Source organism: Corapipo altera, unplaced genomic scaffold (assembly GCF_003945725.1).
Source record: "Corapipo altera isolate COAL_440 unplaced genomic scaffold, ASM394572v1 48b, whole genome shotgun sequence".
Taxonomy (NCBI): domain Eukaryota; kingdom Metazoa; phylum Chordata; class Aves; order Passeriformes; family Pipridae; genus Corapipo; species Corapipo altera.
Genome location: NW_020884884.1, coordinates 11,203,650 through 11,223,371, shown reverse-complemented (window position 1 = coordinate 11,223,371; position 19,722 = coordinate 11,203,650). Strand labels below are relative to the sequence as shown.

Below are 19,722 nucleotides of genomic sequence, written 5' to 3'. Positions count from 1 at the left end.
CCCCGCCCCGCCGCCGCGCCGCCCGCGCCGCGCTACGAGGAGCCGGCGTGGGGCAGCCGCCCGCCGGCCGGCTCCGGGTACGGGTTAGAGGTGCTGAAGGGCGGCGTGGCGCTGGGCTCGGTGAGGCTGGAGGACGGCAGCTGGTTCCTGGTGGGGCGGCTGCCCGGCTGCGCGCTCTCCCTGGAGCACCCCTCGGTGTCGCGGCACCACGCCGTGCTGCAGTACCGCGGCACCGGCGCCGACCCCGACGCCGCCGGGTTCTACGTGTACGACCTGGGCAGCACCCACGGCACCTTCCTCAACAAGGCGCGGGTACCGCCCCGCACCTACTGCCGGGTGCGGGTGGGCCACGGGCTGCGCTTCGGCGGCAGCTCCCGCCTCTTCCTCCTACAGGTGCGTCGGGGCTCCGGCTGGGGCGGTCCCGGGGCGGTGTGTCGGGGGTGGTGAAGCCTCGGCTGGATCAGTCTCAGGAATTTACGCGACTCCCCGGGCCTATCGGGGTAAAAGCCGCTCCTGAGGTGTGAGGAGGTTGGGGAACAGCCCAGTGCTACCCTGATGGTTTTACTGGGAGAAGAGTAGCCGGCTGTGGGTATCCGCTGCCACCTTGGGCCACCGGGCACGGGGCAGCGCCCCTGAGGGCTCGCCGTGAGACCAGGCTGGGCGGCTTCTGCTGATGTGCAGTGAGCGCAAAAGGCATTTCTGTCCAACAACGAGAAGTATTAGGAGTGTCTTTCCGACAGTATGATGCCCCAGTAAAGAGCTAACACGTCTTTGTGAACAAGGGGAGCTGTTATTAGTAGGAACTTTGACAGCATTTCACTTGCTTTACATGCACTTCAGAAGCTGTTCATTCGTTAAATTCAGCCATGTAGCACTGACAGGAATTTTTCCCTTCAGCCTTTAAAAGAGTCATATTTGACATCTGACAACATTTGGTTGGCATTGACAACGTAATTTGATTTCCAACAAGTACACAATAATGCTTGTTTCCCCCTTTGAAAACATAATCAAAACTAATATATTTTGGAACGCACGTCATCACATGGTCTAATAATTCCACTTTCTGAAGAATACTGTAATAATTTGTAATCTGCGTGTGTATTGAAAATACTTGAGTTTTTTTCTTTTAAAAAACACTTTTGCTAAATTACTATTTGTGATATAGGGACCCAAAGAGGACCAGGAGTCTGAGTCAGAACTAACTGTGACTGAATTGAAGGCATTGCGTAAGCAGCAGCAAGCAAAACTAGAAAAGACAATGTTGGGAGAGGACTCTGATGAGGAAGATGGAAAAGAGGAGAAAAGTGAAAGGAGTCAGAACAGTGATATGAGCTGCTCGTGGGGAATGGGTAAGTGATGATGTATAAATTGACTGATATGCATTAGAAGGTCTTTAAGCCAGTTTTCCGTGAATTTCCAGCTGGCTGCCAAGAGTTACAATCCAGTCAAAGCTCTTGAGTACAAATTAATCCTTTTCCTTTTAGAAAGAAGGGTATGTGACAAGACAAGCTTATATCTAGTGAGCAGTATGCAAGACCTCCTTTTAAACAGGGGAAGGTAATTCACCTATGCCTGTAAAGGGCCATGAAACTGAAAGTTTAGTTAATGTTCCTGTGATGATGTCCACACTTTTGCCTGAGAGGTGAAATTTAGTTGCTTGAGACTTCTGTGTGGTATAGCTGTCTTTATATTTAAACAGAAAGTCCACATCTTAAAGCTAGATAGATTGCTAGATTAATCAACTTTTTGGAACAAAGTGAGTTGGGTTTTTTTGAATGGAAACATATAAGCACATAAACCTTTGCAAGTACCGAAACTGCAGGGACACTCATCTGGAAAACTATATCTCATGTTGTAATAACTAATAGCAAAAAAAGAAGTGGGAGGGGTTTTTTTAGATTGGGTACAGAAATAATATTAAAGTTAAGGGAAGTACTTTTAGGATGATGTAGCTGCTACTTTTTTCAAACTAATGAAAGTTGAAATATACTAGTGCTCTCTTTCTAATGTTTTTTTGTTTGTTTGTTTTTTGCACTTCATATGTCTTCTAGGTGAGGATGCTGAGGAGGATGAGGTTGAAGAAAACCCTATTGCTGTTGATTTTCAGGATGTTCAAGATGCTTTCTATATGAAAGATCCTAGGAAGGCCTTACAGGGCTTTTTTGATAGAGAAGGTACCTTTATTTTATTAAATGGGATTTTTTTAAATTTAATAAAATTTTACATTTGTGCTTATTTTGAGGGGGTGGGATTTAAGGTGTGGTCTGGGAGCTCAACTTTTCTGCTAACGGGACAATTTTGGGTGATGGGGTTTTTTTTGGTCAAGTTTTGGTGGAGGTTTGTAGTGATTTGGTTTGGAGTTTTTTAATTAAGACTTGGCTCACCATTGTATATCTGAGACTTAGGTATTAACTCCTAAGCAGGGAGTTGCACTGAGCACCTTGTATTCCTCTGGAGTGACACTCAAACCCTACTCATGCTTTGAAGCTGTGCTGAAAAATTGAAACCCATCAAATTTGAAATTGTTCGATTTGGAGATAGCTAAAATTGTGAGATAGAGTTGGAAAGTATAAAAAAGACAAGAGGCAATAATTAAGTAGTCTAAAGTTTCCATGGTTGCTAGTGAAATGTAAAGATTACTCACTTTTTTACTAAAATGAAAAATCAATCTGATATCTGTGAATTCAGATTGTAAACTGTCATTACTTCAGTGTATTTACTTTAATAGATACAGAGACGAGATTGTTTTTAATTTGAACTACATGTTCCTAAACAAACCACTAGAGATTTTTTAGATATGAAAAAGCCTTGATTTTGGGCAAAAAAAAAAATTAGCATAATGCCAACTGATGATCTCATGGCTTTAAAAAATAAAAAAGTAAGGCAAAATCAGTCCTTTGATATGTAACAAGGCCATTTTATCCCTTTTGTTTAAACATGACATTCTTCTCTGCTGTAGTTTATTCTTGCTTATTTCAATTTTGGTTGCTGTATCAACTTTCTTTTCCTTTCTAGGAGAAGAGTTAGAATATGAATATGATGATCGTGGGCACAATAGCTGGCTGTGCAGGATCAAGTATGTATGTCTGCATTCACTTTTGTATATGGAAATTGTTGAATTCATGAACAAAAGCTGAAGGAATTACTTCTCATGTCAGTCTCATGTCACATGCAAGCTAGAATTAGACCTGACCCCTGATACTGAGGGAGAAGTTCAAGGATCAGTGCCTAGTTCAGTGTTTCCTTTCCTTTCTATTCTGACAGCATTTAGTTTTCCTTAGAGATGAAAATCGGGAAAGCAAGAGTCTAGGTTCTTTCAGCTCCCCTTGTTTTGAGAAATATGTGAAATGGAAATACAAGAGAAACAATCTCTTTCAATTCCTAATGGGACAGAGGGGAAAAAAAACCCAACATTAATTCTACTGTGTGCCCAATTTCAGTTCTTTTATGGTATAAGGCAGTTCTTGATGGGTTCCTTCTAGAGGCCACTAATGTCATTCTTTTATAAGACAGGAGAAGGTGAGGTAGAAATTAAGTCAACAAGATAAGTCTCAAGTGGATAGGTGCAACATTGCAATGAGTGTACTGCTTAAAAATCCTTTGCTTCAGCATGGAAAATATTTGTTACTGGTGTTGCATGGATGCAAGATATTGGTGTTTAAAATGATCCAGGGATTGACACTTAGCCTTTTAACTTCTTGTATTTCCAACGGAATAAATATAGGAAGAATTATTGTTTGCACTAGTGAAATACAAATTTAATTGCATGCTTTAAGAAACCCATGCTTATGTTTTGATTGGTTCTGTATGAAAAGAAAAGTGAAAATATTTAATATACAGAAAAAGATTAGAATGAAATGGGAAGAACAATGCCAGCATGATAAGTAAAATATCTGAGTAGCATCCCTGAAAAGCTGCTTGTATCTGATCTGTGCTCTGATCCTTCAAACTGAATAGGTTGCCTGTGGATGATGCAGCAGGGAAGCAGCTGGTGGCAGAGGTTCTCCACTCAGGAAAAAAGAAGGAGGCAATGATACAGTGTGCACTGGAAGCTTGCAGGCTACTTGATGCTCGGGGAGTACTGAGGCAAGAAGCAGGTAAATAACTAGTCAAAGGCTGTGATCGTTCTAAAAGCCCTAAATTAAGGATTTGAGATTGGTGTCTTGAATTTGGTTTATTGCTGACTAGTAGGCATATCGTTTTGTTTCTTGCCTTCTCCCTTACCTTTCCCAGTATCCCGAAAAAGGAAATCAAAGAACTGGGAAGATGAGGATTTTTATGACAGTGATGATGACACCTTCCTCGATCGAACTGGTGCTGTGGAAAAGAAACGACTGAACAGAATGAGAAAAGCTGGTAAAATAGAAGAAAAACCAGAGACTTATGACTCCTTGGTAAGAAGAATTGTTATGATGTGTCAGGGTTACTCTTCCATACCTGTATTATGACTAAGAAGGAACCTTAGTGGATCATGGCAGTGGGTGAACAAAATGCCAGAACAGGATACTTTTGAAATAGTTCTAAATCATCAGAAAATAACTGCAAGCTTTCAAGTTTTGCAGGACACATCCCAGAGAAGAACCTTATTCTGCTTTGAAGAACAAGCATCCTGGATTGACAGGCATATAACAACTACAAGTCCTACACAGACAATAGGGTGTGAGGGGTCGGGTGGGTTGGAGTGTCACAGTGGTGGTATAACGCTGCTGCAGAATTTTAGATACTTTCGTGTTTCAGAAAGAAAATTGTTTAAACAATATGTCAAAGGAAGGATACATTTTTAAGAGCAATCTAGAGTGTAGATTTTTCAGCCCAGGAAGTCCTGGTAAAAGATCAGAAGCAGAAAAATCAAAGTAATTTGGTAGGATATTTGAGTAACTCTTAAAAGGGTATTTTAAGACGATAGAAAAGTCTTCTAAGTGTGTTGTTCTCTCATAGGTCACAAAGCTAAAGGAAGCTGAAAATGAGCTTTCTGAGATAACAGAGAAGTTGAAGGCTTCAGGGAAAGGTAAGGTATGAAGTTTATTTGATTGTAGTGTTCTCCATAAAGAAAAGAGATTAAAATTATCTTACAGATTTCTCGCTTCAGTGCTTTCTTTTTTTAGTGTCCACTTCTTACAAAGGGATTGGAAGTTTTGCAGGTCACTGAGTTGGCTGGAGAGAATACTTATGCTCTTCATCCAATGGTTTATGTATTCTGTGTGTATGGTCACTTGCTAATGAAAGCAGCTTTTTCCAAAGTAAGCAGCATCTAGGTTAAAGTAGGGTGGCAAGTGTACAAGCTCCTGGATTTTAAGAGGGTGAGTATTGTCACTGTTTATCTGCCAGTATTAGTGGAACTGACCCAATTTCCAAAGTGAGGAACAGTGTCTTTTCCACTCCCTTCAAAAGCATTTATAAGGGAAGAAGAAAAAACTGACAGAAAGGGTAGTATCTTTTATTTCACTTCTCTCATTGTAGATGCACCTTAAAAAGGAAAGGTGGGAAAAGAGAAATGTAGAGTCAAAGCAGTTGACACTTAACCCATATGTTCAGTGAATTTGCCATCTAATTCAGGTTCTAGGATTATACCTTTGTGTATGAAGGCAGAGCCTTTTTGGGCTAGTGATTGTGTCTGTTAGTGAGTTACATTAAAAGCATACTACACAAATAACTGCATTTTGCTTTCTGTTACTGATGATGTCTTGTGGAGTAAAAGGAAGGCAGAAAGGAAATGTGTTTAGGCTGGTTCTTCATAAAAAACCTTTTTAACAGAGTTGGCATTAATGAAGGTTGCAGTATTAGTCAGAAGAGTTTCTCTCCAAGGAGCCTAACAGCAGTGTGACAGCTGGGCTGTGTTTTGTGCATTACATGGCCATGTTTCTTTTTGATAATTCAACTCCACACCAAAACTCATTTGTATCAGCATTTTTGTTGGTGATTGATTATACCAGATCCCTGTTCAGAAAGCAGTACCATTCCACCAAGAATTCTAACTCATGTTGAGTGTATTTGAAGGAATTGTTTTCAGCATGACTGTTTTGATAAGTAGTTAGGATTGACTGGCAAGAGGTGCTGATGCTTATATTGTCTGAGACGTGTAATTCCAAGCTTTCATATGTTCTGATGCCTTTGTTTCTGCTGATACTGTTTTTCAACAACTGCTGAGAAACAGTTCTCTCAACTGTTAAATCATATCGTAGTAGAGGCTGGGAGAAGGAAGAGTCAGTTCATTTCTATGCTTCTACTAACACCATATAATGGTGATTTATGTTATCATGTTTTTGTAAGTTGCAGGTGGTTGCACAGCTAGTTTAGAGCCTTGAAAAAAATCGAAGTCTTTGTATTGCAGTACAATATAATTCAGTATTGGATTGGAATTTCATCTGCTAAATTGCAACACCTTTTACCAAGCACTTGGAGAAATAAAGTAGTTGTCTAAAAATAATCTCAGTATAAGTTCAAAAATTGTTTCCTGGGGTACTTTGGAACTAATTACTGGCGGACTGACTTGGTATCTCTCATTCACTGATGCACCCTAATGCAGATCAAGTACATAGAGCTCTTCAGTCTTATCTTTGGTTGCCTGGTCAGAAGAAAATAATCGATAAGTTGATGGTGCAGTAAATAGCCCTATAGCTTTTTTTCACTGGGATATATAGTATAATAGACATGATTGATTCACCTCCTAGTAATGTTAAATTTTACTTCAGTAGTGTAGAAAACTGCTGCAACAGATAGCAGATACTAACTGTGAGCCTGTACTGTTGGTGGAATCAAGCAGAGAATCCGATTTGCAAGAGGGGGTGATCTGGCCCCCTGAGGGTCACTCACTGACTGAAGCACTTACACTGTTCTGCAGCTAAAGCAGCGAGCTGTGGCTTTAATTGTGGAGCTTTAATTGTTCTGAATTACGTGACTGGTCACTAAATCGTATTTTTGTAATTTGATGTTTAAATTTGCTGTTTAAATCAGTCATTCTGCTCAGCTCCTGCCTGCTAGAAGTTTCAGATTGATTGTTAGCAATACTTTTCCATTGTTGCATTTTGTCTTGGTTCAAAGAAATAGTTACGAGGAAAAAGAAGTCATTCTTTTTCAGTATTTCTATCAGAATGTCTTTTATGACATTTTGTCATCATTTATGCTTGTGTGGAGGTGAATGCTACAACTCTTTCTTATCTTTTAGAGCCTCTTAATTCTGTATAACTTTGAACAGTTACTGTTATGGCTTTCATATATTTTCAAATGGTAAACTCTGTTTTGTTTTAGATCAGAAGTATCCTTTTCAATTGAGTCCATTTGTAAGCATGAGTGGTATTAGACTTTCTTCTGAATATCTAAGTCATGTAAAACTGCTCAAATACGTGCTCTTTAGAATAACTTAGACTATTTTATTTGTATGCATTTAAAATTTCAAGTGCTATTTAATTAGCTCAAGCTGAACTGAAAATAACTTACTGATCACATAATTATGCTTGTGCATATATAGAAAAACACTTGTAAGGCAGCAAAGGCATACTGGATTTGCCATTTTTCATATAATATTAAAAGATAGAAAACTATCTGTCAAAAGACTTGTTAAGATTCTGGCAAAAACATTTTTCTCTGTTTACCTCCAGCTTATTTTTGAACACCATATAAAAACTCAGTGTTCAAGCCCAGGAAAGGAGTTTTCATGAGTCTTTTGTTTGAAATCTATGTGCTAGAATTCTGTATTTATCTTTCTTAGTCGTTTAGAGATTTAGTTTTATCTCCTGAGTTTTAATTAGTCAAATATGCATAGAATTGTTAATATTTGAAATTAGGTGGAGTAGGAGGACTGACATTACTCTTTTTCAAGTACAGAACAGTGTTTTCTTTTTAGAAAATCCAATCAAAGCAAAGGTAGATTTTGTGATGTATGAAATCTACATCTACATTTTGGTGGATGTATGAATTTGGTTTTGTATGCGCTCTTTCAGGGATAGGAGGCAGCATCATGTGTTGATTCATTTTGAGTTTTCCAAATGTTACTACTTTAATATTCCAGGAAAACCAAAATGGTATTCCCCATTCAGTGGTGTAGGTTTCCTTGTAGCTGGGGTTATTTTAGTCTGTGACTACAAAAAGAACCGCTTTTTGAGGGAGAGCAGATCTTGGAGGGAGATGAACAATCTAGAACAGAGACACTTACTCACAGGGAAACATTCAGTTTTAGGAGAGGTTTTGTTATGTAAGTAGATTAAAGTTTACTTTCAGGCTTCTGTTAGGAGAAATGCTTTCATGTTTCCAGGGCTAACAATCGCCAGTGTTTCAACAGAAACTTTGCAGAAAGGATTGTTGTTCGTACGTGCCTTATTCTCTAAAGGCTGAACCACATGAGTGCAGCTCTCATCTCCCCACCATAACAATATGTATCTTCCCTTTATCTTGCGTAGTCCAGTCCCAGCCAGCAGCTCAAGATTCCTTGGATGAATTCATGACTGAAATAAAATCAGGATGCACCTTAGACAGTGTGGCACGAAAAAAACTTCACTTGCGGTCATTTGAACTGAAGAAAGAGCAACAGAGACTGAAAGGGTTAATAAAGCTTGTCAAGCCTGCAGAACTACCTGAGCTGAAGCCCCAGTAAGTCAACTAAAATATAAACCAAGTATTTTTCCTCTTGTTGTTATCCATGGGCAGTTGTGCAAGCCCAGTAAATGGACAGCTTTCCAAACACAAAAGCAGGACAGCCTTCCAAACTACCTGGCTCATCTCTTTAAAGAGTCGCTGTGCCTTCAGGCTATTGCAGCATCTGTGGTTCAGACAAATGCACAAAACTGGAATAAGATGAGCCCAAGCTGGCAGGATGAGGTGGGAAAGGGATTGGAAGCATAGTGTCAGCTTCTTTAATTTTTTCCCAACCTGCATCCAAAAGAAGCTGAAGAATTTTAGAGATACTATGTACAACATGAAACCCACTTTCACTCTCTGAAATGTGTCTGGAAGTCAAATGTAGTGGCTGTTCAACTACTGCTCAGCAGCACTACTGCAATTCAAGAGGGTGGGTTCATTATTTACTAGTGGCAGCTTGATTAGAGATTTAATTATTTAATTAATTCACTTAAATTGAGGTGAGGCCTCCAAATATGTTTTTATATATACATATATATTATATACATATGTAAGTATGTATGCAATTGAACTTGAGGGAGTCTGTGTGATACAGATTTTTTTTTCCTTGTTTGTTTATTTTTTGCTTCCTGTTAGGACAAGTATCTGAATTTTACAACATGCATGTGGGATGGAGGAGTCATCTCCTGCAGCTTTCTCCTTGGATGCTGCAAGTGGGAGAGAAATTAAAGGATTTTTATATATCCACTTCTAATTTGCAGATTTATTATTTTTTTTTTTACATTTGTATATAGAAGACTTGTTTGATACTTTGTACACTGTTTTTCTTTTTATCTAATTTTTATTAGGGGTGGGAGTTACAATCTGAACACAGAGAACAAGCCTAAAAAGATGAACCTGCCTCTCTTCGGTGCAATGAAAGGGGGGAGCAAATTCAAACTGAAAACTGGAAGCCTAGGGGTAAGTTGGACTCAAGTGCTGCAAGTCAGTGGCTGTTTCTCAGACACCTTCTCAGGCTGTGGCAACTGTAGGAGGCAACCACGTCTTCTCACATCCATGGAAACAGCTTGGAGGTGCAGCCTGTAGCAATGAAAGGTCCATGGGTGGCAAACAGTGGCTGTTAAATATTGTTTGCTGCCAGCAGTTGCCATTCTTTGCCCTTGCCCTGCAGTCACACAGCTGTGGGCAAAAGGCAGTGGATCAAGTAGAGGCAGTCTGGGGACATCAGGCTGAACCACTGCTATATCTCGGCAGCTGGTCCTTTACTTCCTTTTGTTTTGCTTGATGTTATAGTCAAAATCATATCCAGGACTGATTCAGTTTCCAGTGTCCCTCTTATGAAAAGACTGTACTCCTTGTTTATGGGCTGGACATATTTTTTCATATTCTATCTCTACTAATAACTTTCCTTTTAAACCTATTTTTCATCCTGAGAGTGTTTCCTTACCAGCTGTCTCTGACAATAGTATGTGTGCTTTCTCCTATAATGAGTGACATCTATCTCTATTCTTTGTCTTGCAGAAGTTGCCTGTTAAGCGTCCAGACATCCCTGAAAGCTTGTTAAAAATGAAAGATGATGGACCAGAAGAGGAGGAGGAGGAGGAAGAGGAAGAAATGGAAGAGCAGCAAGAAGGAGATGCAGTAAACAGCAGAGCATCAAAGCTGGAAATGAAAACGACAACAGAGGAAGAAACAGGAAAAGAAACTAATGCTCCTGATAGTTCTCCTTGCAATAACAAGAATGTAGAATCCCTTCAGGATGGTAAACCATTGTTTTTGATTTTTTCCAGTAATGAAGTTGAGTCTGTTACTGCTGATTTTTTCTCCTAATGTTTGAGTCACCGGTTCTCCAGCCCATTTCTTTTACGTAAGTTTTTTTTGCTATGAGTCCAGAGTCTGTGTGGCAGCAGCTAAGTTTCACATGATTCCAGTTGAAACTCTGCTTGGCAGTTGGCATGAAACTTGGCTTTCTTGCATTTTGGTGAAATAGAATAAATCTCCTGGATGCAGAAAAGGTCCTATTTTGATAAGGTCCGTTTCCGTTAGATTGATTGTCCATATGGAAACTACTACAATGTGTTGTTGGCAATGGAAGTGACTCAATTAAAAAAAGGGTCTGTGCAAAGCTTCAGATCCATTTGTAAGGAGGAAAAATAATTTTAAAAGTGGTAGTGGAGAGATGTATTCCTGTGTCTTTGTATATTCCTCCTTTTCTATATCAGCTTGATGCTTTTGACAGCTCAGTAATGATGTTTCTCAATAAACAATATGTTTGATAACAGAAAGCAAATTCTAACTTTTTGGCTTAATGCTGGACAGGTTGCTCTTGAGAAGTGTTTTAGCTGGTCACAGGTTTTTCTTTAATGTATTGCAATGGACTTGGTGGATGAAATAATTTGGAGGCCTTTTGAGAGAAGAGTTTTTCCCAAGACAAGTGTAGCTCAGAGTTCCCCGTTGTACTTATGTCTCAGGGATGTTAGTGCTCTGCTCATGAGTTACTGCAGAGTGCCCACCTATCTCTTTCTTTTTTCTTTTACAGGGGTTGATTTTCGGCCTGAGCCAAAGGTACTGAGGAATGAATCTCAGATGGGACCTTCACAAGAGAAATCTCAAGGTGAGCAGTATAATTTAGACTCTTGTGTAGGAGCATGTGGGTTTAGAAACTGACTGAAGGGCTTACTGTCTTAAGTGGGTCAAAGGAAACTAAACCTAATGCAGAGCCCTAAGAATCCAGACTTGAAATAAAGGATTGTGTTTTGCTTGGGAAGTGATAACTGTATGGTGGAAACAGGTCACTTCCACTGTATTTCAGTGCTCCTTGCTTTTCAAGTCAATAACTGCTTTGAGATCCTTTGTTTAAAAAAAATAACCTGAGAATAAAAGCTGTTTTAATTTAGAAGAATAAGATAATGCTTTTTCTTCCCTTATTCTTTGCAGTAGCTCTTAATGCTACAGAAGGACAGAACTTTCTTTTATAAAGTGTCAAATATTACATAACATTGGGTTATAATCTGTTAATGACCTAGATGACCCTTTTGCATGTACATCCAAAAAGTTAGATCTTCAAAATGAAGACTATTAGGTGTACTGAACATGGAGGAGATCTGTATGACTTTTCTATTTTTTCATAACCCTAGACTCCTAGGAATGTTGTCCTGTCCTCATCATCTCACCCACAGACTTAAACCATAAGTCTCAGTATTTCACAGACTAAGTGGTAGAAAACCAAGGAATTCTTATCACCCGTGTTACTCTAATGTTTAGGTGAGGGGTTTTTTTAAAAAAAAGCATATTGGTCCTGCACACTTTCTGCTTCTTCCTTTCTAAATTATCACTGCAGTGATTACAGATAGTAAGTGTCTTTCAGAAAATAAACATCTGCCATTAACTAAAGAATCACATTAAAGAGGACCTTATTAAACTGCATTCAGGTATCTGACCGACGGAGTGTTTAACATAATTTAAATGTTTGAAAAACACTAAGATGTTCAGCAGTATTATTCTCAAGTATGAATTGTGTTGCAGTGAGCTGTCTTGGATTTCCTTATGGATGTATTAATTTTTATGTGAACTTCCTGTAAATTTATTTCTGGTAGGACTGATCATTTGTGATGTGCCATAAAACAAATCTGCTTTCTTCCCAGTATCCAAGGCAGCAAATAAGGAAACTGAAGAGACATCTGAGAAAGTTAAGAAAACCAATAGCTCAAGGAAGGTCAGTTACCACACCATGACTCCTGCAGGTTAAGACTTTCAGGAAATAATGTAGTAGACTTTTTTTTAACCAAAATAGTAACAAATTGATGGAGTATAACTCAGTGATAGTAGTGCTTTTCTGCTGAATAAGACGCAAGTGTAGAACTATGCACTGCCATTCGACACAGACTTTGGAGTCTCCAATGAAAAGAGAGCACAGCATTTCAGGCATGCTAGAGGCTCCCTGTTTAATCACAAATTTATTTTTTTCACCTTTTCACTTGGCAGTTACTAAGTGCTACTTCTCCTGTATCATGAGTGTTGTGGAACATAGGTGCTTTGGAATGTCATTACAAAATTTCCCTTGGAGAGTAGTCTGGGAAACGTATTGGCTGACTCAACATGCTGTAACTAGTCTGTATCAAACCTCATTCTTCTCTGTAAGATGTGGGAAGAGACGAGTCTAAGAGATTATTGTTTGTTGCAACCAAGTTATCACTAAATTTGGGTGGATATACCAGACAATGTTTCTCCTATGCATAAAATCTGTATTAAAATGTAAAGTATATGAGCTTTGCATATTCTGGAATTCAGGCAAGTGTTCCTAGAGCAGGGAAGGATGTTCTCTGGCAGCGTGCTCTCAGCCTAATTCTTATTGTGAAGTTCTTCCCTTTAGAGTGAACCCTGTTCTTCTACTGGCTGCAATCAGAGGAGATGACTATACGTGGTGGGCGATGAGTTCTGACCATTATGACAGTTTCTTTGTGGTGACCGTCTAATTTTAGCCCTGCAGCACTTGCTGAAATAAACTTAATTCCCAGCAGACTGTGTGTGCTAACTGCTGCTTTGTTAGTCCTGGTGGAGGACCCAGGGCTTGGGTAGGCACAGTCTTTAGAATTGTCCTTTGTTGCTGGCCTTGCTAAAGATGCTAAAGAAATCAGGAGTGTATTTATATTGTTAAAGGCCAAGTTATACCACTTTTAAGAATATGGGAGGACGAGGCAGTTTTTCACGCTGAGACAGTCAAGTCAGCATTTCTCATCAGCAGAGAGTTCACTCTAACACTGAGCATTCTCCAGGTGCCAGATGGCTTAGATGTATTCTTTCTCCCATCACAAATCACTTTTTCCACATGCTGTTGTTGCCTTTGGGCTCAGATCTTGCATGGAAAATATCAACCAGAAGTCAGCTTTTTCTTTTTTAATATTTCAGTAACTTTGAATCATGTAAAACTGGAAAAACAATTTTCAAGTGATTGTTCACAAGCCATATTTAAAAACTGTTCAACCCTGCAGACTAATGTTTTGGAAAACATTAGTCTTCCAAAATAACTGTTTTAGAGGTTACTTTGGGGAAGGAAAGTTTTTGAGGGAATGAAAACATCAACTGCATGACTTAAGACTGTGTCATGATAATAAGAAGTAATGCAAATCATTGCTGAGTAACTTGGATATATTTTGAGCTCTTAAGTCTTGCATTCTACACTTGCATGACTTTTTTATATAGCTACTTTCAGTTGTTGAAAACAGAAGTTGTTGAGAAAATGACGCTGATGTCGCAAAACTTAAAAATCTAGGGACAAAGAGAGATTGCTGTGTCAACAATTGCATTATAAGTGACCTGTTTTGGTTTGCTTTAAACATTTCAGGATACCAATGAGACCTGAAAAAAAATGAGTATTCTTTCTGAAAACTTAAGTTGTCCTTATGTAACAAATGAACTTTTACATACTCCAGTTTGAAAGTCACCGTAAGCCCAAAGTTTTCAGTGGGATTGTGCATTGAAATCAGGAAAGCACATTTTGAAAATCCTGCTCTAAAGCTTTCCCCTGCATAAAGAAATCCTGTGTCAAACAGCACTGCCAAACATGAAGATGACAAGATAAACTGTCCAGAAGTGAACAGGTTCTTCTTTTGAGGAGGAAATTGGGCTGGATGACCTCCAGAGGTCCCCTCTAACCAGTATTTCTATTAGTCTGTGACTCTACTGGGAATAAACTGGATCTATTTGAGGGTTTTATCTTTCTTCTCTGTTATTTTTATCCCTAACTCTTGTGGAAATAACCCTTACCTTTCAGTATTTGTCTCTGAATTAGTGAGGATTTAGTGACTGTGACACATTGGTGGAGGGGCGCATCACCTTAAAAATCTTTTCCCCTTTTGCAGGTTCAACAACCTTTTTTTTCCTCACAGTACCCAGATGATGACCCAGACTACTGCATATGGATTCCTCCTGCAGGTATCAACCATTTCCTTACCAATTTTAGTCTTATAACTCAGGAATCTACCTAATACATAGTCAGGGTGTCCTTGTAAGTCTTCGAGAAAAAGTTCATTTAGGAATACTTCACTCAGAACCTGATGTTTTCTGGCATGTTGTGCTTCATGTTTGTTCTATGGCCATGCAGGTCTTGCAGTGAAATACAGACCATATCTGTAGTAGCTTCATCTCAATGGACACATACACCTAAAGTTTGTTTTTCAGTTTTGTAACACCTGAGAGTGCTAACTCCATTCACACATGGTGGTATGATAATCTAGTTGAAAGACATGCTCAAGCCTTCACTAGGGATAAATGCTCCAGCAATGTTAGTATTCTCAGTTTTCATAAAAGTCAGTGAAATCCAGAAGTCTTCTTTGCAGGTTATTGCAAAAATAGTTGGAATGCAATCATTGGGAGAGGTTTTTGGAGAGAAGTCTTGGTAATGTTTTGGTGAAGGCACTGAATAATGGATGTATGCATCCAACATAGGGTAAAGTTAAATGATTTTTTTTTACTTTGGCTCCAGGGTGTTTTTAGCTTAATGAGGTTATTCTTAAACAGTGTAATGAATTTTCAGTCTCTCAAAAATAAAAAATTCATTGTCATGCATCAAGATTTTTGTAGTAAGTTCAAAGCTGAGTCTTCACTTGGTAGATTCATTACTATAATTTTTGTAAGGCTGTTGCAGGCTTATAATATAGGCAGGCTCCAGAGGGAATAAGAAAAATGAGAATAAATTTCACTGAAGAAAGCTATAATCTGGTGAATGACCCTTCAATGAAAAGACTGCATGTCTCTGGCGTATGAATCCACTGGAACAAAATACTGGATTCAGTAACTCGGAGGTCTGTCTGGGATAGCCAAGCAAACTGTGTCCGTAAGAGGGAACTCCATTTTCTCACTCTGCCTGCTAGTAGTAGAACTTACCTTGTAAAATGCCATTTTGAGGACACCAAAAAACCCCAACAAACCAGCCACAAAAACAGGGATACATGATGTAATCTTAACACTATTAGTAAGGTTAAAATGAATTACAAGTATAAATCAAAAGGCGCATTGAATTGCAACATGCAGTCTGACTTTTTATTCTCTTTGTGCTTGCATGGCTGGTGCTACCTAGAGGCTATTTCGTACTTGGATACACATTTCTCTTAGGTGAGAGGGGAAAAGGAATAATGCACCTCTTCCTCTTTGTCCATTAGGTCAAAGCGGTGATGGCAAGACTCATCTCAATGAAAAATACGGATATTAGGCTTCAAGTGCGTCAGAGGACGTCTGAGATTTGAAAGACTACTTTGGATTCTTTCACTACATGTGAAGTGCGGGATAAGAGAGTTGGTTTTTCAGATGCTGTTTCAAATTCAAGGACATCAGCAGCTGCTCTGGCTCTTAGCTCTCCCCGTGTGTCCTTTGTTTGTCTTTCAGATACTTCCTTAAAGAAAAAGCCCACACGTTGTTCTGCTTCTTTTTCCACTTTTAGCCTTGTATTTTTTATTTGGTTTGAAACTGTAGGATCATTTTTTCTTTTGTAAATAAAAGTATACAAAAAATATTAAAAGAATACACCTTAGTGTACTTACAGGCTTGATAAAATTTATTCATGTTGGATTTATGCAATTAAAATAAGAAACACTACTGATTTGCTTCTGCAGTTGCTGTTTGAAAATACTGTCATGGTAAACACAACCTAAAACTTGAGGATTCTTTTAATTTCCTTTCCTATTGTTTTCACTTCTCCCTCACACAGTTGCTAGAATACTTAGTATGGAGTGGACAGGAAATGTTGAGTGTACAATGTTACAAAGGTGCAGAAATGCTGGAAAACTGAAGAGGCTGGCACTGCTTATCTTGAATCAGGGGTTAACAGATGAAACGATGGAAGGATATCCAGGAAGAGTTTATAATGAAGCTTGTTCTTGTGTCACATGAACAAAGTTCCATCTTAATGCAGTTTAAGGCATGCCTGCTCTTAATTTATCACTAAAATAGTTTTGAATATTTATGTGATTAGGCTGCAAAATTCTTTGCCATCAAAAGTTGTTAGAACTTCAAATAAAGTCAGGTTCAAAGAGCAAACAGGCATCATTATAGAGGTGACAGTGCTGCAAATGTTTATTGGAAGGACTTAATATTTGCCCCGTACCCCAGGATCCATCAGTGCAGGCAGTCCCCTCGCACTTCAGCAAGGGCTACCTCCTCAAGTCAGTGTGAAAGGAAGTAATTAAACGAAAGGAAAGGGCAAGTACATGTCCCCTGACTTTCAGAGGCTGCAGACCAAGTCCTCTGGAGTGGTGGGGGAGAGCTAAAGAGGGCAGGGGGATGTGAGCAAACTGGAATGTGCCTCAGGGCTACAGAGTCCTCCAGGGGGCTGCCAAGACCTGCTTGTCCCTGCCCAGCCCCTCTGGACTCTCATGGAAAGATGAATCTTTTCTGATTGTTGCATTTGGAGTCCAGCCTTGAACTTTTAAGGAGCTCTTGGGACCAGAAACCCCCAAGTTGGTTACATGGTCATCACTCATCAGCTCATCTAAATAGTCCCTGACAGGAGGGATCCCCTGGATGACTCACAGTTGTCCCAGAGCCTGTGTTGTGGTAAAGGCAAGGTCATGCAGGGTTTCTGAGGGTTTGTATAGCTCTAGGCACAACCATACTGGGGCAAGGAAAGCTGTAGAAATGGTAGTCTTGCACTCCTGGGTCGCATCCTTTGGTGTGATTCCACCGGACAATGGCTGCATCCATATGGATAAATCACAGGAGGGTGTGTCAGAAGCTGGGGTGAAGGCATAACCATATTCTCACAATGGTAGTGTTGGAGCCATGGAGCCCACTCCACTTTTACCCCACAGACAATGCTAAGCAGTTTGGCAGCTTGGCATTTTGTAGAGTTTTACTTAATAGGCTCAAGCTGCAAAACAGCATCTTCTTTCTGCCTGTAATCTTCACCATATTTAGCAGGTTTTTGTCTGCATCTGCACTCCAGGCTGGGCAGTCCAAAGTGTCCTGCTTCTGGCAGAGGCGTGTCTTTATGTAATGCAAGGAAAGGCTGTTGCCTCTCTATTCAAATTGCCAGACCTCATAGGTTTCACAGCTGTAGCCCTTCCCCAGAGCCTTGTCTAGTTCTGGGGTGCACCAGACAACTGCAAGGTACTTCTATTCAGCAGCAGCAGGCCTGGCAGGTTTCAGACAGGGAAAACAATAATTTGCCAGTTAGACTTATGAGAAGCACTGATAAAAAGAGCTTATAAGGTTAAGTACAGCTTTATTTTTACTATCCTAAAGTAGGTGGTCAGTGTATCTTTTCATCAGGGGCTGCTTTGTAGTACAGACAAATAGTATTGACCTGCTGCCAAAAAACACGTCTCTGGGGATCAGAGACTGGGCAGTTTGGTCCTGGCTAAGACTTTGAGCTCCCCGTCTGTTTCTTTTTGCAGCAGTTCCCCTGTGCTCCCATATGGACATGATGGCAAAACCTGCTCTCTTTAGGCAGTCCGTCTTTTGTTTCACTGTGTAACATGAACACCCAAAGGTGGTCCTCACTGGATAGTTCCAGTCATTTTCGTGGTAGCATTCACTAAAACCATGGAAAAAACACCCATTATATTTGAAAGTTGTTGTCCTCCCATCGATGATCACCGTGCCATCCCAGAAGCAGGTTCCCACTTGATACCCAACATCTGTGTAACATGTGATAGGTTGAGTATTTTCAGTTTTGGCCATGTATATATGTCATTGATCAAACATGTCTTTTTCCTCCAATAGTAGCTATAAACCAGTTTGTGGACATGGAAGTTGAGGTTAACATATTACACAGAAATAAACCTTCACCTTTTCACCACTTTCTTTCTCATCAACTGTGTGACAGGCCATCACCATAATCTCCTCTCTGTATGATCTGCAGGCCTTTTTATATCTTGCTGTCAATAGTAACTCAGTTTTTATTGCAAGTTAAAGACCTCCTGATGGTCTGTGTACATGTCAAGAATTGCTTTTTTTTCCTTAAGCACCATGCTGTGCACCCTGTCATAATCCTCTTGAGAAAGAGGGCAGATATAACTTTGATTTTCAGCAGTGTTAAAAAAAATGAAAGAAATACCTTTTGCAGCCCTTGATACCCAGCACTTGGGGAAGACTGCTTTGTTTCATGGGTGAAAAATACAAGAGTCTATGAAAATGAAAGTTCTGGTTATACATCAGTTTAGCACCCTGGGTGATTAATTAAATGTTTTTTTCTTTCAGAAGCTGGCTGACAACTGAGCAGCCGTAGTAGCCTCTGACATTAGAGAAGTGTAGCCCTGAAACATTGTGTCATTAAGCAGCTGACTAAAATCCACATGTCCCCTTAAGCTCCCATTCTTTGGTTTTCTTTTCCACTTCTTCATCCCACAGGGCATCTGGCACCAACTCCATGGATAAAATGTAATTTGGCCTTTGTGCCCAGTTTCCTGCATGTGTCCCATCTCTAGAGGAGTGCCCTGTCCTGCACCTGGGCCTTTGGTGACAGGCATGGAGAGCTACTACTGGCTTACGTTACGGGCCTTACAGACTGCACTCCAGCCTCTGTGTCTGAGATGCTTTTCCACATAGATCTTGCACTTTTCCACATAAAATCAGAGCCAAACAGTCCAGGTTCCCCAGCCCTGTGCAGCAGTCTGCAGCTGGGGCACCTACTTCTCACGGCGGCGTTGAGTGCATGGTCACACAGCAAGCAAGAGCTGGCAATAATATTTGCAGCTATGGGTGTGATTATAGGGTGTATGGCAAATCTCACAAACATTTCACGCCCCAAATACTTTTCCTGACCTCTCTAACACTACAACATTCACTGCATCAGAAGAGGAAAGGGCTCTTGGGATACTTAGGACTGTTCCTTGGCTTAAGAATCCCCCAGCATTTTTTTACATTCAGATAGGAGGACAACAAGAATATTAACATGCAGCAGGTCCTTGAACAAAGAGACTCCGCTCAGCACAACCTTCCTATCAACAGAACACTGTGTTTTTTCATGGAGCTCTCTTGCTCTGCTCAACATTTCCACATCAGTCCAACCCTTCACTGCTGCAAGCACTGCGAGACCTCTGGCAAAACAAAAATAACAGTCACAGGTGGGTTTTAGCTTACCCATACAGCACTGATTTTTGTCTGTAACATTAGAATGGAGATAGGCTGCAGGGCCCTGTGTATTCCACTCCC

At 40.0% G+C, this 19,722-nt stretch overlaps 1 protein-coding gene across 2 annotated transcripts; it reads left to right on the top strand.

Annotated features, from left to right (window-relative positions):
• The first annotated feature begins 6 nt into the window (after window positions 1-6).
• SLC4A1AP (solute carrier family 4 member 1 adaptor protein) lies at window positions 7-16,171 on the top strand. 2 transcript variants are annotated; one of them, XM_027641411.1, is made up of 14 exons: window positions 7-393; window positions 1,166-1,349; window positions 2,052-2,174; window positions 3,016-3,076; window positions 3,958-4,097; window positions 4,234-4,394; window positions 4,939-5,008; window positions 8,397-8,586; window positions 9,423-9,534; window positions 10,096-10,336; window positions 11,114-11,188; window positions 12,219-12,289; window positions 14,436-14,508; window positions 15,735-16,171. In XM_027641411.1, exons 2-14 carry the CDS (start codon window positions 1,259-1,261, stop codon window positions 15,782-15,784), a joined length of 1,458 nt encoding a protein of 485 aa, XP_027497212.1. In that variant the 5' UTR covers window positions 7-393; window positions 1,166-1,258; the 3' UTR covers window positions 15,785-16,171. The 2 variants fall into 2 exon arrangements, with proteins under 2 accessions (XP_027497212.1, XP_027497213.1); XM_027641412.1 differs by lacking the exon at window positions 12,219-12,289.
• Window positions 16,172-19,722: the final 3,551 nt, after the last annotated feature.

What these genes read in the sequence shown, in the direction of transcription:
- SLC4A1AP (XM_027641411.1), top strand. Translation starts at nt 1,259, where the DNA reads ATGTTGGGAGAGGACTCTGATGAGGAAGATGGAAAAGAGGAGAAAAGT. An exon ending in TGAAAACTGGAAGCCTAGGG is followed by an intron (nt 9,535 to 10,095) that starts GTAAGTTGGACT and finishes TTTGTCTTGCAG; the next exon opens with AAGTTGCCTGTTAAGCGTCC. An exon ending in CATATGGATTCCTCCTGCAG is followed by an intron (nt 14,509 to 15,734) that starts GTATCAACCATT and finishes TTTGTCCATTAG; the next exon opens with GTCAAAGCGGTGATGGCAAG.